The sequence below is a fragment of the Euleptes europaea genome, chromosome 2 (assembly GCF_029931775.1).
Source record: "Euleptes europaea isolate rEulEur1 chromosome 2, rEulEur1.hap1, whole genome shotgun sequence".
In the NCBI taxonomy this organism is placed as follows: Eukaryota; Metazoa; Chordata; class Lepidosauria; order Squamata; family Sphaerodactylidae; genus Euleptes; species Euleptes europaea.
In genome coordinates, this window is record NC_079313.1 from 117,580,441 (window position 1) to 117,598,200 (window position 17,760).

Genomic DNA, 17,760 nt, shown 5'->3' on the forward strand with positions numbered 1-17,760 from the left:
CTCCCACATTTCCTGCCCCCACCTCCATAATTATCCCTGATTTCTCCCCCACCCCTTCTCCTGCAAAATCCTGGGTTGTAGTCCCAGGTTCCCCCCCCCACCACCATGTATGTGTCTCTTTGTCAACTTAAGAATCACTTCATGCATCTAATAAAGTGAGCTGTAGCCCACAAAAGTTATGCTACAATAAATCGGTTAATCTTTAAAGTGCATTTAAAAATATATATATATGGAAACTAGTACATTTGTATATCTGTCCCCTCAGCTGTCTTATTGCCAAATTATTATTGTTTCAATAGCATGTTAGTTTGGCATACCAAGAGCATTACAGTCCTGGTTTCCCTTCACATCAGCTTTATGATGGTCACTATATCCCTCCATTGCAGCAGAACTGAAGGTTGTATCCTCACAATGATTTATTTATTTACTTCATTTATAACCTTCTTTTCTCCCCAATGAAGACTCAAATTGGCTTACAACATTCTCCTCTCCTCCATGTTATCTTTTTAAAAACCATGTGAGGTAGATTAGCCTGAGAGAGAGAGTAACTGATCCAAGGTCACCCAACAAGTTTCTATGGCAGCGTGTGGATTCAAACCTGGGTCTCCCAGGCCCTAGTCTAGACTAGGGCACACTAGATCTCACCACAGCACACTAGATCTCAAAAAGAAATGTATACACCACCTTTATCCCCAATGGGGATCCAAAGCATCTTATAACACTTTTCTCCCCTCCTCTGTTCTCATCCCCTCACATCGACCCTGTGAGGTAGGTAGGTTAGGCTAACAGAGTGGTCACCTAGCAAGCCTGCATATCAGAGAGGGGAGTTTGCACCTGGCTCTCCCAGATCTTTGTCTGACATGCGCAAATCAAAGGAGAGAAAAGTGGGATAGTCCTGTTACTATTTACATGCATATTTAACATTTGGGATAAGCCATAGATGAGCAGGCACTTTTCATGTAGGAAAAAAATCCCAGGATTCGATAAATATTCAATAGGTGGTCTCAAGTCCTCAATATAAAATTGAATTCATATGTTCCATCTTGCATGGAAGGAGTTTTGAACCCTTAAAGTAATCATAAATAAAGTAATAATAATAATAAATAAATAAAGTAATGCCCTGACCTGGATGGCCCAGGCTAGCCTGATCTCGTCAGATCTCAGAAGCTAAGCAGGGTCGGTCCTGGTTAGTATTTGGATGTGAGACTACCAAGGAATACCAGGGTTGCTGTGCAGAGGAAGGCACTGGCAAACCACCTCTGTTAGTCTCTTGCCATGAAAACCCCAAAAAGGGGTCGCCATAAGTCAGCTGCGACTTGATGGCACTTTACACACACACACACAAAGTAATCATAAGTAAATGCAGCTTTTCATGCAAAAATGGCTTATACTGAGTAGCCCTGAGGGCGGCACACACACAAAATGCCATAGACGTACAAGCTTGCAAAGATTTGAGCAAAAGGATGTGGTGATGGCTGCCAACTTGGAAGGCTTTAAGAGGGGCGTGGACATGTTCATGGAGGAGAGGGGTATTCATGGTTATTAGTTAGAATGGATTCTAATCATGATGCATACCTATTCTCTCCAGTACTAGAGAAGCAAGCCTATTAGGTGCTTTGGAACGCAGGCAGGACGGTGCTGCTGCAGTCGTCTTGTTCGCGGGCTTCCTAGAGGCACCTGGTTGTCCACTGGGTGAACAGACTGCTGAACTTGACGGGCCTTGGTCTGATCCAGCAGGGCCTTTCTTATGAAGTCGACATCTTTCCCCCCCCCCCTTAAATTCTACCTACTGTCTCATGCTACTAGTCCTCAATAATTCACAGTGGGTAGCCGTGTTAGTCTGTCTGCAGTAGTAGAAAAGAGCAAGAGTCCAGTAGCGCCTTAAAGACTAACAAAAATATTTTCTGGCAGGGTATGAGCTTTCGTGAGCCACAGCTCACTTCTTCAGATACTGTATTTAGTGTTAGAAAAGAGCAAGAGTCCAGTAGCACCTTAAAGACTGACAAAAATATTTTCTGGCAGGGTATGAGCTTTCGAGAGCCACAGCTCACTTCTTCAGATACTGTATTTAGTGTTAGAAAAGAGCAAGAGTCCAGTAGCACCTTAAAGACTAACAAAAATATTTCCTGGCAGGATATGAGCTTTCGAGAGCCGCAGCACACTTCTTCAGATACTGTATTTAGTGTTAGAAAAGAGCAAGAGTCCAGTAGCACCTTAAAGACTAACAAAAATATTTCCTGGCAGGGTATGAGCTTTCGAGAGCCACAGCACACTTCTTCAGATACTGTATTTAGTGTTAGAAAAGAGCAAGAGTCCAGTAGCACCTTAAAGACTAACAAAAATATTTTCTGGTAGGGTATGAGCTTTCGAGAGCCACAGCACACTTCTTCAGATACTGTATTTAGTGTTAGAAAAGAGCAAGAGTCCAGTAGCACCTTAAAGACTAACAAAAATATTTCCTGGCAGGGTATGAGCTTTCGAGAGCCACAGCACACTTCTTCAGATACTGTATTTAGTGTTAGAAAAGAGCAAGAGTCCAGTAGCACCTTAAAGACTAACAAAAATATTTCCTGGCAGGGTATGAGCTTTCGAGAGCCACAGCACACTTCTTCAGATACTGTATTTAGTGTTAGAAAAGAGCAAGAGTCCAGTAGCACCTTAAAGACTAACAAAAATATTTTCTGGCAGAAATATTTTTGTTAGTCTTTAAGGTGCTACTGGACTCTTGCTCTTTTCTACTAGTCCTCAATAGAGAGACTTCTCTCGTTGCATCAAACGAACTGAAACATTTGCAGCGCTGCAAACCCGCTACAGATGTCTGTGCAGAAGGCGATTTCTTCCTGCCCCCGCGACTTGCCCAGCAAGCCCCGCCCCCGCTCCCTCCCTCCCTCCCTCCGGGTGGCCGAGCCCCGCCCCCTGGCGTCACCAGCTCCGGCAGGGCGAGAGTCGTTCGATAAGGCGGCCTCGAGAAGCGGAGGAGGGTCACGTGACGGTTCCAACATGGCGGCGCCGTGTCGCTGTCCACTCCCTCTGAGGGAGCCGCGTCTCTTCCGGATCAGGGAGCCCGGCTGCGGCCGGAGCCTTTGAGTGCCGTTTCCCGCCCTTCGGCGAAGGACCGGCGCTGGGGTCGGCGGCTCGCCACGGCCATGCAGCAGCAGCCGCCGCCGCCGACACCCTCGGCCCGCGAGCAGGACACCCGCACCAAGAGCATGTTCGTGTCGCGGGCCCTGGAGAAGATCCTCTCCGAGAAGGAGGCGAAGCGGCCGCCTCACGGGCAGCTGCGGAGAGCCTGCCAGGTGGCGCTGGGTGAGTGCGAGGAGGGGGGCGCGCGCCCAGGCAAGCCCCCCCCCCCGGCTTCCCCTCAGAGGGAGCCCGTCAAACGTCGCTCGCCCTCGCCCCCTTCCTTCCAACGCCTGGCCCGAACCCTTCCCTCTTGGAGCGAGGCCGCTGAGGCACAACTGTCAACGGTCGCTCGTCTCTCCCCTCCCTCCCCCCACCCCCGTCGCAGGCGCCTTCATTCGGCAGGGCTTCCCCCCCCCCCATGGCTGTAAGAGCACCCCCTTTGCCCTAGCAGGTGAAGGGCACCAGCTAGGTATCCCATTAAAACTCGGGATCGCATGTGCATTTCCTCTCCTGGAGCAAGAGGCCTTCTCACTGGCCTGCCTTCTCTTTCCTAAACGTTCGCTTGGGTTCCCCAGTTAAAACAAAGAGTCCAGCGGCACCCTAAAAACAGACATAATTAAAATATTGTCGAAGGCTTTCACGGTCAGAGCCCGTTGGTTCTTGTAGGTTATCTGGGCTGTGTGACCGTGGTCTTGGTTTTTTCTTTCCTGACGTTTCGCCAGCAGCTGTGGCCGGCATCTTCAGAGGAGTAACACTGAAGGACAGTGTCTCTCAGTGTCAAGTGTGTAGGAAGAGTAATATATAGTCAGAAAGGGGTTGGGGTTGAGCTGAATCATTGTCCTGCAAAAAGTAACAAAGGTAATGTGCTAACCATTGTCCTGTAAGTATCAAGATAATCAAGATAACCACACCCTCATCAGCACATTACCTGGATACTTACAGGACAATGGTTAGCACATTACCTTTGTTACTTTTTGCAGGACAATGATTCAGCTCAAACCCAACCCCTTTCTGACTATATATTCCTCTTCCTACACACTTGACACTGAGAGACACTGTCCTTCAGTGTTACTCCTCTGAAGATGCCGGCCACAGCTGCGGGCGAAATGTCAGGAAAGAAAATACCAAGACCACGGTCACACAGCCCGGATAACCGACAAGAACCAACGGACATAATTATTCCCACTGTAACGTCGCTGGTTAATTTAAAGCGCTGGTTCCCAGCCAGGAGAACTAAATTAAGGTCCGCGAAACAAAGTTATGAACCCATCATAAATCAACATTTTCAATTAAAAGTTCTCTATTATAAAAAATATATTTTCAAATATTATTCTAAGTTTAATGTTTAACTTCCAGTTATGGTTAAAGTTTATTTTCAAATTCTCTGAATTTTTATTTTGAACCTTGGGGTCCCTGCACGGAACAAAAAAGTCCTAGTGGTCCCTGGTCAAAAAAAGGTTGGGAACCACTAAAGGGAGATTTGGCAGGGGCTGCTGGTCTACCTATACAGACAGCTTCTCTGAAGGTTTCGACCTGATCCTAGGCGTGTTTGCTCAAAGAATACGTTTTCCCGAGTCCAATCCCAAACGTTGCAATAGGATCTCCGACCTGACCAGAGCTCACGGGCAGCATAACCCAACAATGAATGAAGGACCCCCCCAAACCACATTTTACAGCCTAGGGTTCATAAATCTTTTCCTCTCTTCTACTTTGGTAGGGAGGTCCCATGTAGTATTTTCTTAACAACTTACAGGCCATGTGCTCTCAAAGTTTCATCATCCCATGAACTATTCCCATAGGTTGGTATGGCGATCTATGTGCTTGGAGGAGCCCTGTCATTTCCTAGCATATATGTACTTTCCCAACTGCCAGATGAGCATGTTCCAACCAGCGTGAGTTAATAAACGGCTGAGTGTACTTAGTGATTGGGGTTGTCATCGGTTACTGCCTGGCAGATTTATCTGCCACGTTGGATCCTCCTCTGCTTATGAACAGGTGACCTAAACTGCCTGTCTTCTGACAGGAAGTGTCTGACAGATTCTCTGATCTGGTTTGCTAGTGGAGAGAAACAGGAAGGGTTCCTCCCCTTCCCCAAAAGAAAGCACAAGGTTCATTTTGCTTATCTGATAGTAGCAAGCAGTACTAGCCAGGAGCAAACGTTGTTTCTTAAACAGTGATGAAAAATGGTTGGACTGTCTACACGTGTAACATTTTTTTGTAACTGAAAACTATGCTGCCTGGTACTGTTTTAATTAATCCTGTCGTATTTTCTGGAATTATTTTTGGCAAACCGTTTTATTACTTTGTTTTAAAATTAAATATACCTTAGCATCCTGAAAGATACTTTTTAAAGGATTAGTAGGATGAAAGACATTAGAGCATTATTTCTTAGAATTAGCTGTTGGATGTGATGATTAAGAAACTGCCACCCAAACTTTCACCAAGTCTTTATTCACTTTTTATGGCTTTTCATTTTTTTCCTATATATGTTTTAAAGTGTCGACTTAGTTATGACCATATTTCTGGTCTTTGGCATGTCATTATTAAGTTTCCCATCTATTCAAGTTCCCTATCTGTATAATGGGAATTATTATGGCCTGGTCCAAATAGATTTTGTGAGGATGAAGAGATTACTGTAAAGAACTGTGCATGCTGAACGATACAGCACTGTAGCCATTCTTTTTTACCATAGGAAGAAATTGTTATTGGCACTCCAGTAGTAAATGGTGGTATTTGTGCAGGAGATCAAGTGCTATATTAATGATGATGATAATAGGCCCGAGGGGGTGATGGACAGAAAAGGAGGACTTCATCTGTGCTTCCATGTTGTATCATGAATGAAGTCTCAGGGGTAGGGCATCTGCTTTGTATGCAGAAGGTCCCATGTTCAATCCCTGTCTAGTTAAACAGGTGAGGTACTAGCAGATAGGAAAGACAAGTACCTGAGACTCAGAGAGCCACTTCCAGTCAGAGTAAACAGTACTGGCCTAGATAGCCCAGTGGTCTGACTCTGTATGAGGCAGCCTCATGCATTCATATGTTTGAATAGTGGAGAGAGAGAAAGAAGGGATGCAGGTGGAGATCGAATGCATGTGTTGGTGCAGTGTATTTCTGTTGTTTACCAGAGCATCCACAGGGTTCCTTTCTAATGGGTATCTCCTGCCATGTGGAAGTTGTCACCGGGACAATATATAGGGCAGAAAGTAACAGCCAGTAGTTTTGCTTACAAATTAATAATGCTTTGATCTGTAAGTACTGGATTGAAGTAAAGCATGGAATCTTCTTGATGAAGAGCTGACATTTGATAATTGACAGAAGAGGCATTGTGGCAGCCAAGATAATACTAGGGACGTTCTAAGGTGGTAGCAAGACACTTAAGTTGTATACAGTGCAGCAAGAGAAACTGGGGGAGAAACAGATGTGCATTTCAGAAGCATAAATGTGTAAGAGAAGCAATTTTTTAACATGACCTAACTGGTCACTTAATTGTTCAAGCATATGGGGTAGATTTCCTGCCACATGTATTTGCCATGTGATGAGTAAAAATATGTCTAAAGGTTTATTTGGATGGTTGCAAGTTATAATTTTATATTGTGCAGCAATGAAGACATGGATGGTTTTGGCAGTCAGTGTGATGACAGGGGGTTGTTTAATAAAGAAAATTGATCTTATAATGTGTTATGTGTGTGTGTTAAGTGCTGTCAAGTTGCTGCTGACTCATGGCAATCATATGAATCAATGTCCTCCAAAATGTCCTATTGTTAATAGCTTTGCTCAGATCTCGCAAACTGAGCGTCATGGCTTCTTTTATAGAGTCAATGCATCTCATCTTGAGTCTTCCTCTTTTCCTGCTACCTTTGACTTTTCCTAGCATTATTGTCTTTTCCAGTGACTCTTGTCTTCCCATTATGTGTCCAAAGTATGATAACCTCAGTTTAGTCATTTTAACTTCTAGGGAGAATTTAGGCTTGATTTGATCTAGAACCCACTTGAAAGATGCTGTCACAAATCCAATTTGGGATTCAGTCTAACTTGGAAGCAGCCTTTGTATGGGGCTGAAAGGAAGCAATTTGTGTGTATGGAATGCTGGAGAATCTAAACAGATATTTGTTTGAGTATGTATATGTAGTAAATGAATAGTATATGAGCTGTTTATGGACAAAGGAGTGTCAAGGCACTTGTTTATGGGACAGAAATAGCTAATCAGACTTCGAGTACATGCCACTTTCTTGCCTAGAGCAGCCTCACTTTCTTTCCCTGTATCAAACCTATTCTGTCCTCTTTTATGTCTCTTCTCAAAACAACCAACTTTTGGAAGGCCCTTCATGGACCACTGTAGCCTTATAATTATTTCTGTTTTACTACCATGGAACCCTTCCCATGCCCCATACATAACATGCCCTGCTATCCTCTCTGTCAATTTTCTCATCCAGTTTTTTTTTAAAACATTTTGCAGTCTTGATCACACTGTTTGAAATTGTTCAATAAAGTATATGTGTGTGCTCAGGCACACAGCTGCATTGCATGCTAAAACTGCCTGAATACTCCCAATTTCTTGGAGACCCAGGTCCCACAGTTTTGATTGTAACCAATTTACTTTGGACCACTGAACTTAATGAGAATAGTTGAGAATCAATGAAGCTTCTCAGTTCCCATTTACTGACCATGCTGTACTGTGACAAAAAGACAGAACCCAGAAATGAGCAAATGTATATATTCACATTATCAGATAATTTTATGCTAAGATTTGTTTAATGAGACTCTAATTACTTGCATATTCTATAAAGTGAGAGAGTGCGGCAAGTTTATAAATGACCCTTCCTGATTACATTGAAAAATAGATTGTATGCTAATTGTTGGTTGCTGTCTAACACAACTTGAATGGCAAGACTGTGTACTAGCATTCAGTAAATATCATCCATCGTCAACTAAGACGCTTGTCATGAGACTCCTCACATCAGCAACACTAAATGTCACGCTGCATGGAATCATGATGCTCAGAAACATTGTTCACAAGCTTAATTTTGATCCAGTCCCTGCCCCCTCCCTTTTGTGTAAATCTAGCCTTACTCGAAGTCCTTTTTCTGTGCAATGCGATGCTCACTCTAGTCTAAGCCTATTGATTTCACTGGGCTTACATCGGAGTAACTCTGCATAGGATTGCATTGTTAGTCTTCCAATGATGGCATTTCATTTCATTTTTATTTCATTTTTGCTTTAAAAATTCTACATGTAAGTGTGGGATATTTTACGACAGAAACATTTTTAAAATATAGAAAGCAGTATCTTGTTAAACTTGTTCGCATACAACAGGTGCCATTTCTTTCAAATGCTGTTTCTTTTGTAGTTCTATAAAGCTAAATAAAGTAGAAATATGATTTTGTTAAGACTGTGCCGTAGTTTTGGTAAATAGGAATGGGGTGCAGTGAGTTTCTAAAATAAAATGCAAAGGTAAATGTCTTAGCATATATTGGTGGTGGCCTGAGATCCCCCGGGCCTTATGTTTGACGCCCCTGCCCTAAGCTGTATCACAACCAACTTACAGAAACTCTTCTAAGTTCCAGAGCCAGTGACCCATGTGGAATGGGGAGGGGATGCAGGAGGGCTGTTGTTCATTAAATAAAAGCCCAAAGATACTGTTTTTTCATGGAACTACTTATATTTCTGTCTTCGTTGGCTGCTTTGTATGTTTGTGCAGATCAGATAGTATACTCTTCACGGCTTCTGGACAGCGAATAAAAAAATGCAAGGGAAATAGATTTTTTTCAATCTGAAGATAAAACATGTTTGCATCAAACTAAACAACTGCTTCTTAATGAAAGCAGAACACCCCATTCCTTATAGGAATGGAGGGTGTTACTCTCATTGCAAAGAACTTGTTCTGGGGTGTCTCTCAGTTTGTTGATCAGTGGTTGCTACTTCAACATTAATTTTCTGGAAAAGTAGTTTGTTATGAGCTATCATCCACTGAATATAATATTTGTTGGCATTCAGCAACTAACAGGCCTGTTATCCTGACCCACTAGGTGTTAGCCTGGAGCGGACTACCCCAGTCATCCACAGACCCATGCTACTGTTTTCTTATTCCACTCCAGTTCTTTCACAAAAATTAAAATACAAACCTACAGCTTTTAAAAGCCTAATAATAACACAGTTCAGGAGATTACTGGATAACACTTCTAAGCAGCCACATTAAAGTTTTAAAGCAGATTGGCTTTAAGTAGCTCTTTGCTGAAGAAGCGTTTGATTTTTAACTTCTAAAGATGCAAAGAGAGAAGCAGGAATTGAGCAGAGCTTTCTGTGTTGTACATAGAAAGCAGGTTACAGAGAATTGGCTGTTCCCACATTTTCCTGATTCTTTCCTCACAAAAAAACAGTCCCTCCCTCCCAGATGTGTACAAGCTTTTCAGGATAGATCCTGGCAAAGGGAAGCCATAACAAACATTTATCACCTTACCTTCCCATTGCCTAGTGGTTTACTATCATATTTTTATCCCATCCTCCTTTCAGGGAGCTTAGTGTGTAGGGTTGCCAGCTCTGGGTTGGGAAATACTTGGAAATTTTGGGGGTGGAGCCCGAAGAGGGCGGGGTTGGGGTGTGGAGGGGAGGGGAGGGACTTCAATGGGGGTATAATGCCATAGAGTCCACCTTCCAAAGCAGGTGAACTGGTCTCTGTCACCTGGAGATCAGTTGTAATAGCAGGAGATCTCCAGCCACCACCTGGAGGCTGGCAACCCTATCAATGTGGCATAAAGGGTTCTCCACTCTTTAATTAAAAAAAACACACACCAAACAATCCTGTGAGGTAGATTAGGCTGAAGAAAGTGCTCGGCTTCATTGCTGAGTGAGGTTCTGAACCTGGGTCTCCCAGGTCCTAGCTGTCTCACACTGACCTGTAAGGAATGGAGAAGCTTTGCTTTCATTAAAAAGCAGTCATTCCCTTCGACTCAACTTGCTAATTGGCAGCTAAGCTTTCCTGCAGCCTGGTTCTTGTTGGATAATGTCTGTGGTGCTCATGATTCTCCCTGACTGATGGACTAGCATGACAACATGGACCTGTTCTTAAGGGCCTCTCCCTGGCAGTAGAGATCGTAGCATAATTCACAAAGGGTAGGGCTAGAATACTGGCGATGTGTAACAGCTTTTGGCTGTTGAAGCCAACATTAGCACAGGAAGTCTTGTGCAATTCCTTCTCCATTCTATCTGATGCTGGTTTTTCCTGCGTGGGCACCGTCTGTTGGCTAAGCGATCAGCTTGGTTTAGTCTTGGCTTAAATGTGATTTTGTTATCTCTTAAAAAGTAGCCTATGTATGTTGGTTTTGTACTGGAATTTTCTTACGTATCAGTGATATCATCTCCCAGAGGGTGTAAAAGTTCAACGCAACATGGCAAATATGGCTAAAGCGACTTGTGCCCAAGGAACTGCCCCAGAGAACTGCATTCAGAAAACAGAATCCCCTGCAATCGTCTCTTCCCTTTCAGACTCTTTATTCCCAAAGTTGCGTGGCCCATTTGAATTAATAGCCATGTCAGGGAAGGGAAGTGCAGTAAGGACAGAGAAGGTGAATTTGCTCCCTCCTTTCTCTTCCTTCCATCAACAAAGTTCCCCCGCCTTGATCAAATGGTGCCACCCAAGGCTGCATTTCATTAAAAACATAAATATTGAGAGATCCAACCCAATCTCAACAGGAGAGAGAAATATCCTTGTCCTTTAAAGGTAGAGAAGCAAAGTTTCTTTGCATGTGCAATCAGTATAGCAAGTAGCACAAGGAATCCTGGCCACTTTCAGAGTGGTCAGCCACAACTTGTGGTCAGCCACAACTTAAGTGAGGCGCATCTGCTGCTCTATTCAAACACATTTAAAAAAAAATCCAGATAATTGAAGCAACATTGAATATGTGACCTCCTACGAAGATTGCTCCAGAACAGATTCTTCTGGAGTATTGTGTATGATTCACTGCAGTCCAGTGCTTAAACTGTTTAATCCAAGTGACTGCAGTTGGAACTAGGCTTCTGGTTTCTGAATCACACCGGTCTCCTGCTGTTGCAGTGAAAAACCTCTTAGCATGTGGGTTACTCAATAAAACATGTCTGATTACTTAAAAGGGTAGGTCTCCTTTGAAAATAGGTATTATACTTCCTCAAAAAAGCTTAATGATGCAGGAGAATGAGGAAAACGAAGGCCTTTTTAAAAATTGCAGCTTGCTTGTCCAAGGTATTATTTTACTTGAGTAGAAACAGTGTGTAGAAATGCGTTTTGTTACCCTGACTCTTTGCCATTTTCCAATACAGAGTTTGGGAGTATAACAACTATAGATAAATGATGAACAACAATTAACTGTTAATTATTTGATATTATAAATACTTTGAGGTTGCTGTGTGTTTGCATTGTTGCACTTCTCTCTAGTACTGTATTTGCTTACAACTTTAATAGGCTAGGTTTTAAAAACCAGCAGTACCTGTTTTCCAGATTTGCACTAAGGACAGGTATTGCAGGCTTCCTAAGACCAGGTCCATATGATTTTTGGTGTTGGTTGTATACTTTTTAGGGATTGGTTCGTTCTGCATAGGTTGATTGCCTAGTTCCCAGGAGGGATTATTTCTCCCATAAAAGTTTGTCTCTTGTTCCTCCTTGGCTATGACGTTGTTATTCATGCATGGGCAAGTTGGTCAGTTTGCATAGCCTAGTGTTTCTCTACCTGGATTTGTAGCACCCACAGGGTGAACAAAATAATCTTATAGGCTGAATGCTACCAGTTAGTTCTTCCTGTTGAAGACATGCAAGTGTTCAGAGAATCATGTACGGTGTTATAAGAAATTACCCATGCTAAACTGTGCATTAGCTATTGAGAGATATTAATGACTGGCTTCATGAGAAGTGTTGCCGTCAGCAGAATTTTCAAGCAGCTGTTTAGCAGGCATAACAATCGGTTGCTTCTTATCCCATATTTGTAAAAGAATTCTTTAAAAGACATTTGGAAAAATGAGACTCATATCCAAATACTGCTGTTCGATGTTCCTTTTGCTCCGTCTGCATTGTGTATTTATACTGTTGCTGGTGTCTTTTGCAGCTGTGCTAGAAGTTACTAAGTTTTGTCTAGCATCAGCAGTTTGTTTGTGGTGTGAATCTGCAATGTAACCATTGTGTTTTTTGTGTTTTTTTGCCAGATGAAATAAAAGAAGAACTCGAAAAGCAAAGGTGAGTACCTGCTGTAATTTGGAAGCTGTGAATCAAAGACCAGATCTAGTGCGCAAATGTAAGCATGGCTTCTAGGTACCAACATGCTTGGCACTATGCATGCAAAGGCATGTCCAGACTGCATTGATCTAGGTACTTCAGGCAACTTTCTAAAACCTAATATACCAGTGATATACAAATGATGCACTGAAGGAGTATGCACTGCAGAAGTATCTGAATACACGTTTCAGGCTTGCTTATGTGTGTGGTCCTGAGCAATGAATACAAGAAGACAGTTTGGGATGTGGTAAGTGTACATCCAGAGCTGCCTCCAGTGGAGGTGGTTGCGTCATATAGGAGATGCTGGAGAACGTGTACAGGTTTAAGCAATTATTGCCGTTGCAAGTGGTCAAGGTAAAATTACCACTGTATTTCGGTTACACAAAACGTCTTCCCATACATCCTAAATATGTTGGGTTTTTTACCACTTCCTTTTCTTTCAACTGGATTTTTCTTTCAGTGTTTTTGATGTCCTGGCCATTATTTACTAGCAGAAAATCTTAATTTCGTTTCTTTCTTTGTAACCCTTTGTCATATTGGCCACAAAACTTGCATTTAATTGGTCTGATTAGATACCAGTCGTATTTAATTAACCGTGTTGGCTATTGATGTTTGGCTTTCTCTCTAATGTTACCAGCTTTTAAAATTAGTTCTGTTGTGGTTTCCTGTATCTCTGTTTCCTTAATAGACACTGCCCTTGATTCAGATATTAATGATGTTTTAGGAAGGGTCTTAATAAGAGCCTTTTGTTACACAGAAAAAGGCCAAATAAAAACTGTGTTGGTCACTTTTCACATTGGACTTCTTTGAAATTGGTGTTTGTGGTTTTCCACTTCCCTTCCTTGTCTGTCTAAAACTCACTGAAAATGGTGAGGCATGGTTCCGCTTCCATAGAAGCTGCAGGTAGTAATAAGGTTCTTGATCTGGAGGTAGCCTGACATTTCATCACCTTTATTTTCACAAGTCTTCCCACGCTCCACTGTATGTTTGTAGGTAGATATGTTTGTTAACCCTTTCTTATGTTTTAAGAGGATTTTGGACATGGTAGTGGTTACATAATGAACCTCAAGGTCACATGAATCTGCCTTATACTGAATCAGACCCTTGGTCCATCAAAGACAGTATTGTCTGCTCAGACCAGCAGCGGCTCTCCAGGGTATCAGGCAGATCCTTTCATATCACCTACTTGCCTCGTCCCTTTAACTGGAGATGCCGGGGATTGAACCTGGAACCTTCTGCATGCAAAGCAGAGCTCTACCACTGAGAATTCCTATGTTGCATATATGTAATAAGGGGAGTTGCAGGATTCGTATGAGATTTCCTCTTCTGAATTATCCTGGAGCTAACAAAAACATTTAAATTGTTGATATTTCACTTTAAGCCAAAAGGGAAGGAATAATGTTGCAAATAAACTGATCCGCACTTAAGGATTTCCACTCTGATGGAAATGTCAGAATTGGGGTATGAAAGGAAAGTTTTGGTGTGTCTCCATGAGAGCCGTTCAGTTAACCACACTCTGTGGTCCTGAAAACCATGCATGCAAGAAGTTTCTCAATAGACTTTTCTCAACCAACAAATATACTCGGGGTGGAGTTAAGCTGATTGTTGTGTTACACAATGGAGCCTGGCAGTGAGCTTCAGTTGTGCAGAGAGTATGGAGAGAGTACTTGCATGTGTGTGTGCTGCTTTTGAACAAACATGGACATCTGGGATTGTGGCCCTGGTCTTCAGGTCTTCATTCGCCTGCTCACTAATTTATTCCAAACCAGGTATGAAAGACTGCAGCCCTGGTCTTTGAATCGTGAAGGACTGTCAGTAATAAGATGTGTACAGTGAATTTTATGTAGTCTGCAAATCTGTCTTGGAACTGGTTAAGTACAGTTAGTTTCTAAGAGTGCCTTTTAGGAACAACCGGAATCAGATTCCATATTTTAAAATTGTAGTGTTAAAAATGCTTTTATTTACCTGCTTTCATGGGCTGAGAAATTAATTGGGAGATAAATGTCTAGCAATTCATAAACACAGTGATTTTCATTTTTTTCTAATTAGCCAAGGCAGTGTAACCACACCAAAAGCAAACTTCATTGAAGCAGATAAATATTTCTTGCCGTTTGAATTGGCCTGCCAGTCAAAGTCCCCGCGGATTGTCAGCACCTCCTTGGACTGCTTACAGGTATCCCATTTAAACTAAGATGTCACCAAACTTTGCTGCAGTTTTATTTATGTATATGTCATTTTTGTATATGTATGTATTGTCGATCTGCAAATGTGAGATTTAAAAAATCGGATTGCTTTTATTACTTTCCCTCTCCCCAGATTTCTGGAGTTTCTTGAGTCTTTAGTTTATATGCTTTTATCAGTGTTCTTACTTTTAGCTTTGCAAGCTCTCTACCATTTTGCACATGCAATACTCCTGTTAATGAGCACTTCTGATGGGGCTTTTATGTCAGGGGTGGGAAACCTTTTTTCTGCCAAGGGCCATTTGGATATTTATAACATCATTTGCGGGCCATACAAAATTATCAACTTAAAAATTAGCCTGCTATATTTGGTCAGACATTTAGCCAAGAGGCACGACCGGAGACAGCTCCGAGTGTCTGCCACATGGAGCTACTCGCTTTTGAGCTCTGCTGTTCCCAGCTGGGCCCAAGAGATTCAGGCAGGGCAGCATCCTTCTGAGCTAGAGATCTGCCAGGATCCATGAAGGGCCAGACCAAATGATTTCGCGGGCCTTATAAGGTCCCCGGGCCTGACGTTCCCCACCTCTTTTTCATGTCATACAGGTCTCTGAGAGATCTTAGCTGTAGCATCAGATTATATTTTAGATTTTTTTGTCAGTTTTTCTACCAGCTGCTTCAACTCATTTTAAACACTCCCCTCCCCCTGACGGTATTACGGAAGCTTTCCTGACATTTCGGATCCTTTAAATGACTTAAAGTGTTTAGTGCTTGAAAATAGTGCTAATGCCATTTATTCTTTTTTGTCTAGAAACTAATTGCATATGGACATATCACTGGTAATGCTCCTGACAGTGGAGCTCCTGGAAAACGCCTGATAGACCGGATAGTTGAAACAATCTGCAATTGTTTTCAGGGTCCTCAAACTGATGAAGGAGTGCAGCTACAAATAATAAAGGTATTTTGGTTTTGCTTTGTTGATTGGTTTGAGAGCTTTGCTTACAGAAACAGCTCTTATTATCTCTCAATAAGAGAATCCCCAAATCTAGCCAGCATGGTGTAGTGGCTAAGAGCAGTGGTTTGGAGTGGTGGAGTCTGATCTGGAGAACTGGGTTTGATTCCCCACTCCTCCACATGAGCAGTGGAGGCTAATCTGGTGAACTGGATTGGTTTCCCCACTCCTACACATGAAGCCAGCTGGGTGACCTTGGGCTAGTCATATTCTCTCAGCCTCACCTATCTCACAGGGTGTCTGTTGTGGGGAGGGGAAGGTGATTGTAAGCCAGTTTGATTCTTCCTTAAGTGGTAGAGAAAGTTGGCATATAAAAACTAACTCTTCTTCTAATTTAATGAGACTCCTTCTCCTCCTCCTCTTCCTCCTCCTCCTTCTTGACTCAATTGTTTATTCCTTCAGGTTCCAAACTGTGTATTCACTGAGCTGACATCTTGCTAAATAATGAACACTTGTTGCATGTCGTGTTCTGTATTTCTAGACCCAGTTTATTTTCTCAGAGCCTGTCCCATATCTGGTTTCCCATTCTCTAGTGGATATTGACTGACTACGTACAGCGGTTAGATGATATGTCCTTCTGCAGCCTCACCTCTACTATTTTAAGACTCCTTTTGAGCTAGTGGCAAAATCAATCTTAGTTACCTTTACAGTAAAAATTCCACTGCTCTATTAAAAAAGGCACTTGCTAACTTTAAAGCTCATAGAATACTGTATTCCTATTCAGTCCAGTGATGACAGACCTAACCTGTAATAGATATCCAGAAAGAGCTTGTGTGTTTTCCAGCGATAGTCTGCTTTTCTCCATAGTGCTTCCTCAACCCCCCACTTCCCAGAAGGATGGGTATGATGTGCATCCATTACTATTTTGCGAACTGAATTTCTTTTCTTTAATACTTAAATTAAATTATGCTTTTGTTTAGAAGTACTGTACGATATATTGCTAATACTATTGCTGTGTGTGCACATACACATAGATGTATAAGGTTTGTTCCTCAAGTCCTTGTTCTCTGGTGTTTTGTTTTGTTTCTTCAGGCTCTTCTTACTGCTGTCACATCCCCATATATAGAAATCCATGAGGGAACAATTCTTCAGACCGTTAGAACTTGTTATAACATCTATCTAGCCAGTAAAAATCTCATCAATCAGACAACTGCCAAGGCCACCCTCACTCAGATGCTGAATGTTATTTTCACACGGATGGAAAACCAAGCTGTATGTAGTAGCTTGTTTATTAATCTATCTTTAACATAACATCTTGAAAACATATGTATTTACTGCTGCTTCTCCTCTAGGCCAATTGTGGTAAGATAGAAAGAATGGCTCGATTAGCAATGCATTCTGGCTCCATTAGTCCAATGAATTTTGATGACTGGGGACGTATTGTGGGCTTACGCACTCCCTCCACTTCCCTCTTGTACTCAGAGTCCCTCCTTCCTTTTCTGATTTGCTGTAACTAGAGTTTTCCATGGTGTCCAGAATGGGCTAACCATGATACACTAGCCAGGAATTGCCTCCAGACTATGGCTTGCAGATCTGACAAAGGGCGCTTTGAACACATGAACACATGAAGCTGCCTTATACTGAATCAGACCCTTGGTTCATCAAAGTCAGTATTGTCTACTCAGACCGGCAGAGGCTCTCCATGTCTCAGACAGAGGACTTTCACATCACGCATTTGCCTAGTCCCTTTAGCTGGAGATGCCGGGGATTGAACCTGGGACCTTCTGCATACCAAGCAGATGCTTTACCACTGAGCCACAGCCCTCCTTGATTCTCGAAGGCTCATATCCCAAAAATCTTGTTTGTCTCTAAGGTGCTACTGGACACAAATTAGCAATTTTAGATGTTGGAACCCTGAATTAAGCTTAGAATATCAATTGCTATCTTGGAAATGTTGAAACTGAGCAGCTATAGAAAGCTGATGAAATGGAGAGACAGAGCATTCTTGAAGTCTGAATTGGGCTGACTGAATTGTGAAGTCTGAATTGTGATGATTCTCACTAGGAGTTGCATCCGAACACAAGTCACTTGTGAAGCCCTCTTCCCATCACAGTTCCTAGTCATGGGTTGGAAGGCAGAAGCTTTGTGCACCCCAGTGGTCTCTGGCCCATGGAAATTTATGACAAAAATTTTAAGTTAATAAGGTGTCAGAAGACTTGTGGCTGCATAAAGCAGACTTACACACACACACACACAAACACACACAAACA

The 17,760-nt window shown here is 42.4% G+C and overlaps 1 protein-coding gene across 1 annotated transcript in view; it reads left to right on the forward strand.

The window, feature by feature from the left end:
* The first annotated feature begins 3,197 nt into the window (after positions 1-3,197).
* Positions 3,198-17,760, forward strand: part of ARFGEF2 (ADP ribosylation factor guanine nucleotide exchange factor 2) — a 51,899-nt gene continuing 37,336 nt past the window's right edge. The window contains exons 1-5 of the mRNA XM_056844199.1: positions 3,198-3,306; positions 12,292-12,322; positions 14,411-14,534; positions 15,350-15,496; positions 16,583-16,762. Coding sequence (XP_056700177.1) covers positions 3,210-3,306; positions 12,292-12,322; positions 14,411-14,534; positions 15,350-15,496; positions 16,583-16,762 — 579 coding nt within the window. The 5' untranslated portion in view covers positions 3,198-3,209. The remainder of the gene's footprint in view (positions 3,307-12,291; positions 12,323-14,410; positions 14,535-15,349; positions 15,497-16,582; positions 16,763-17,760) is intronic.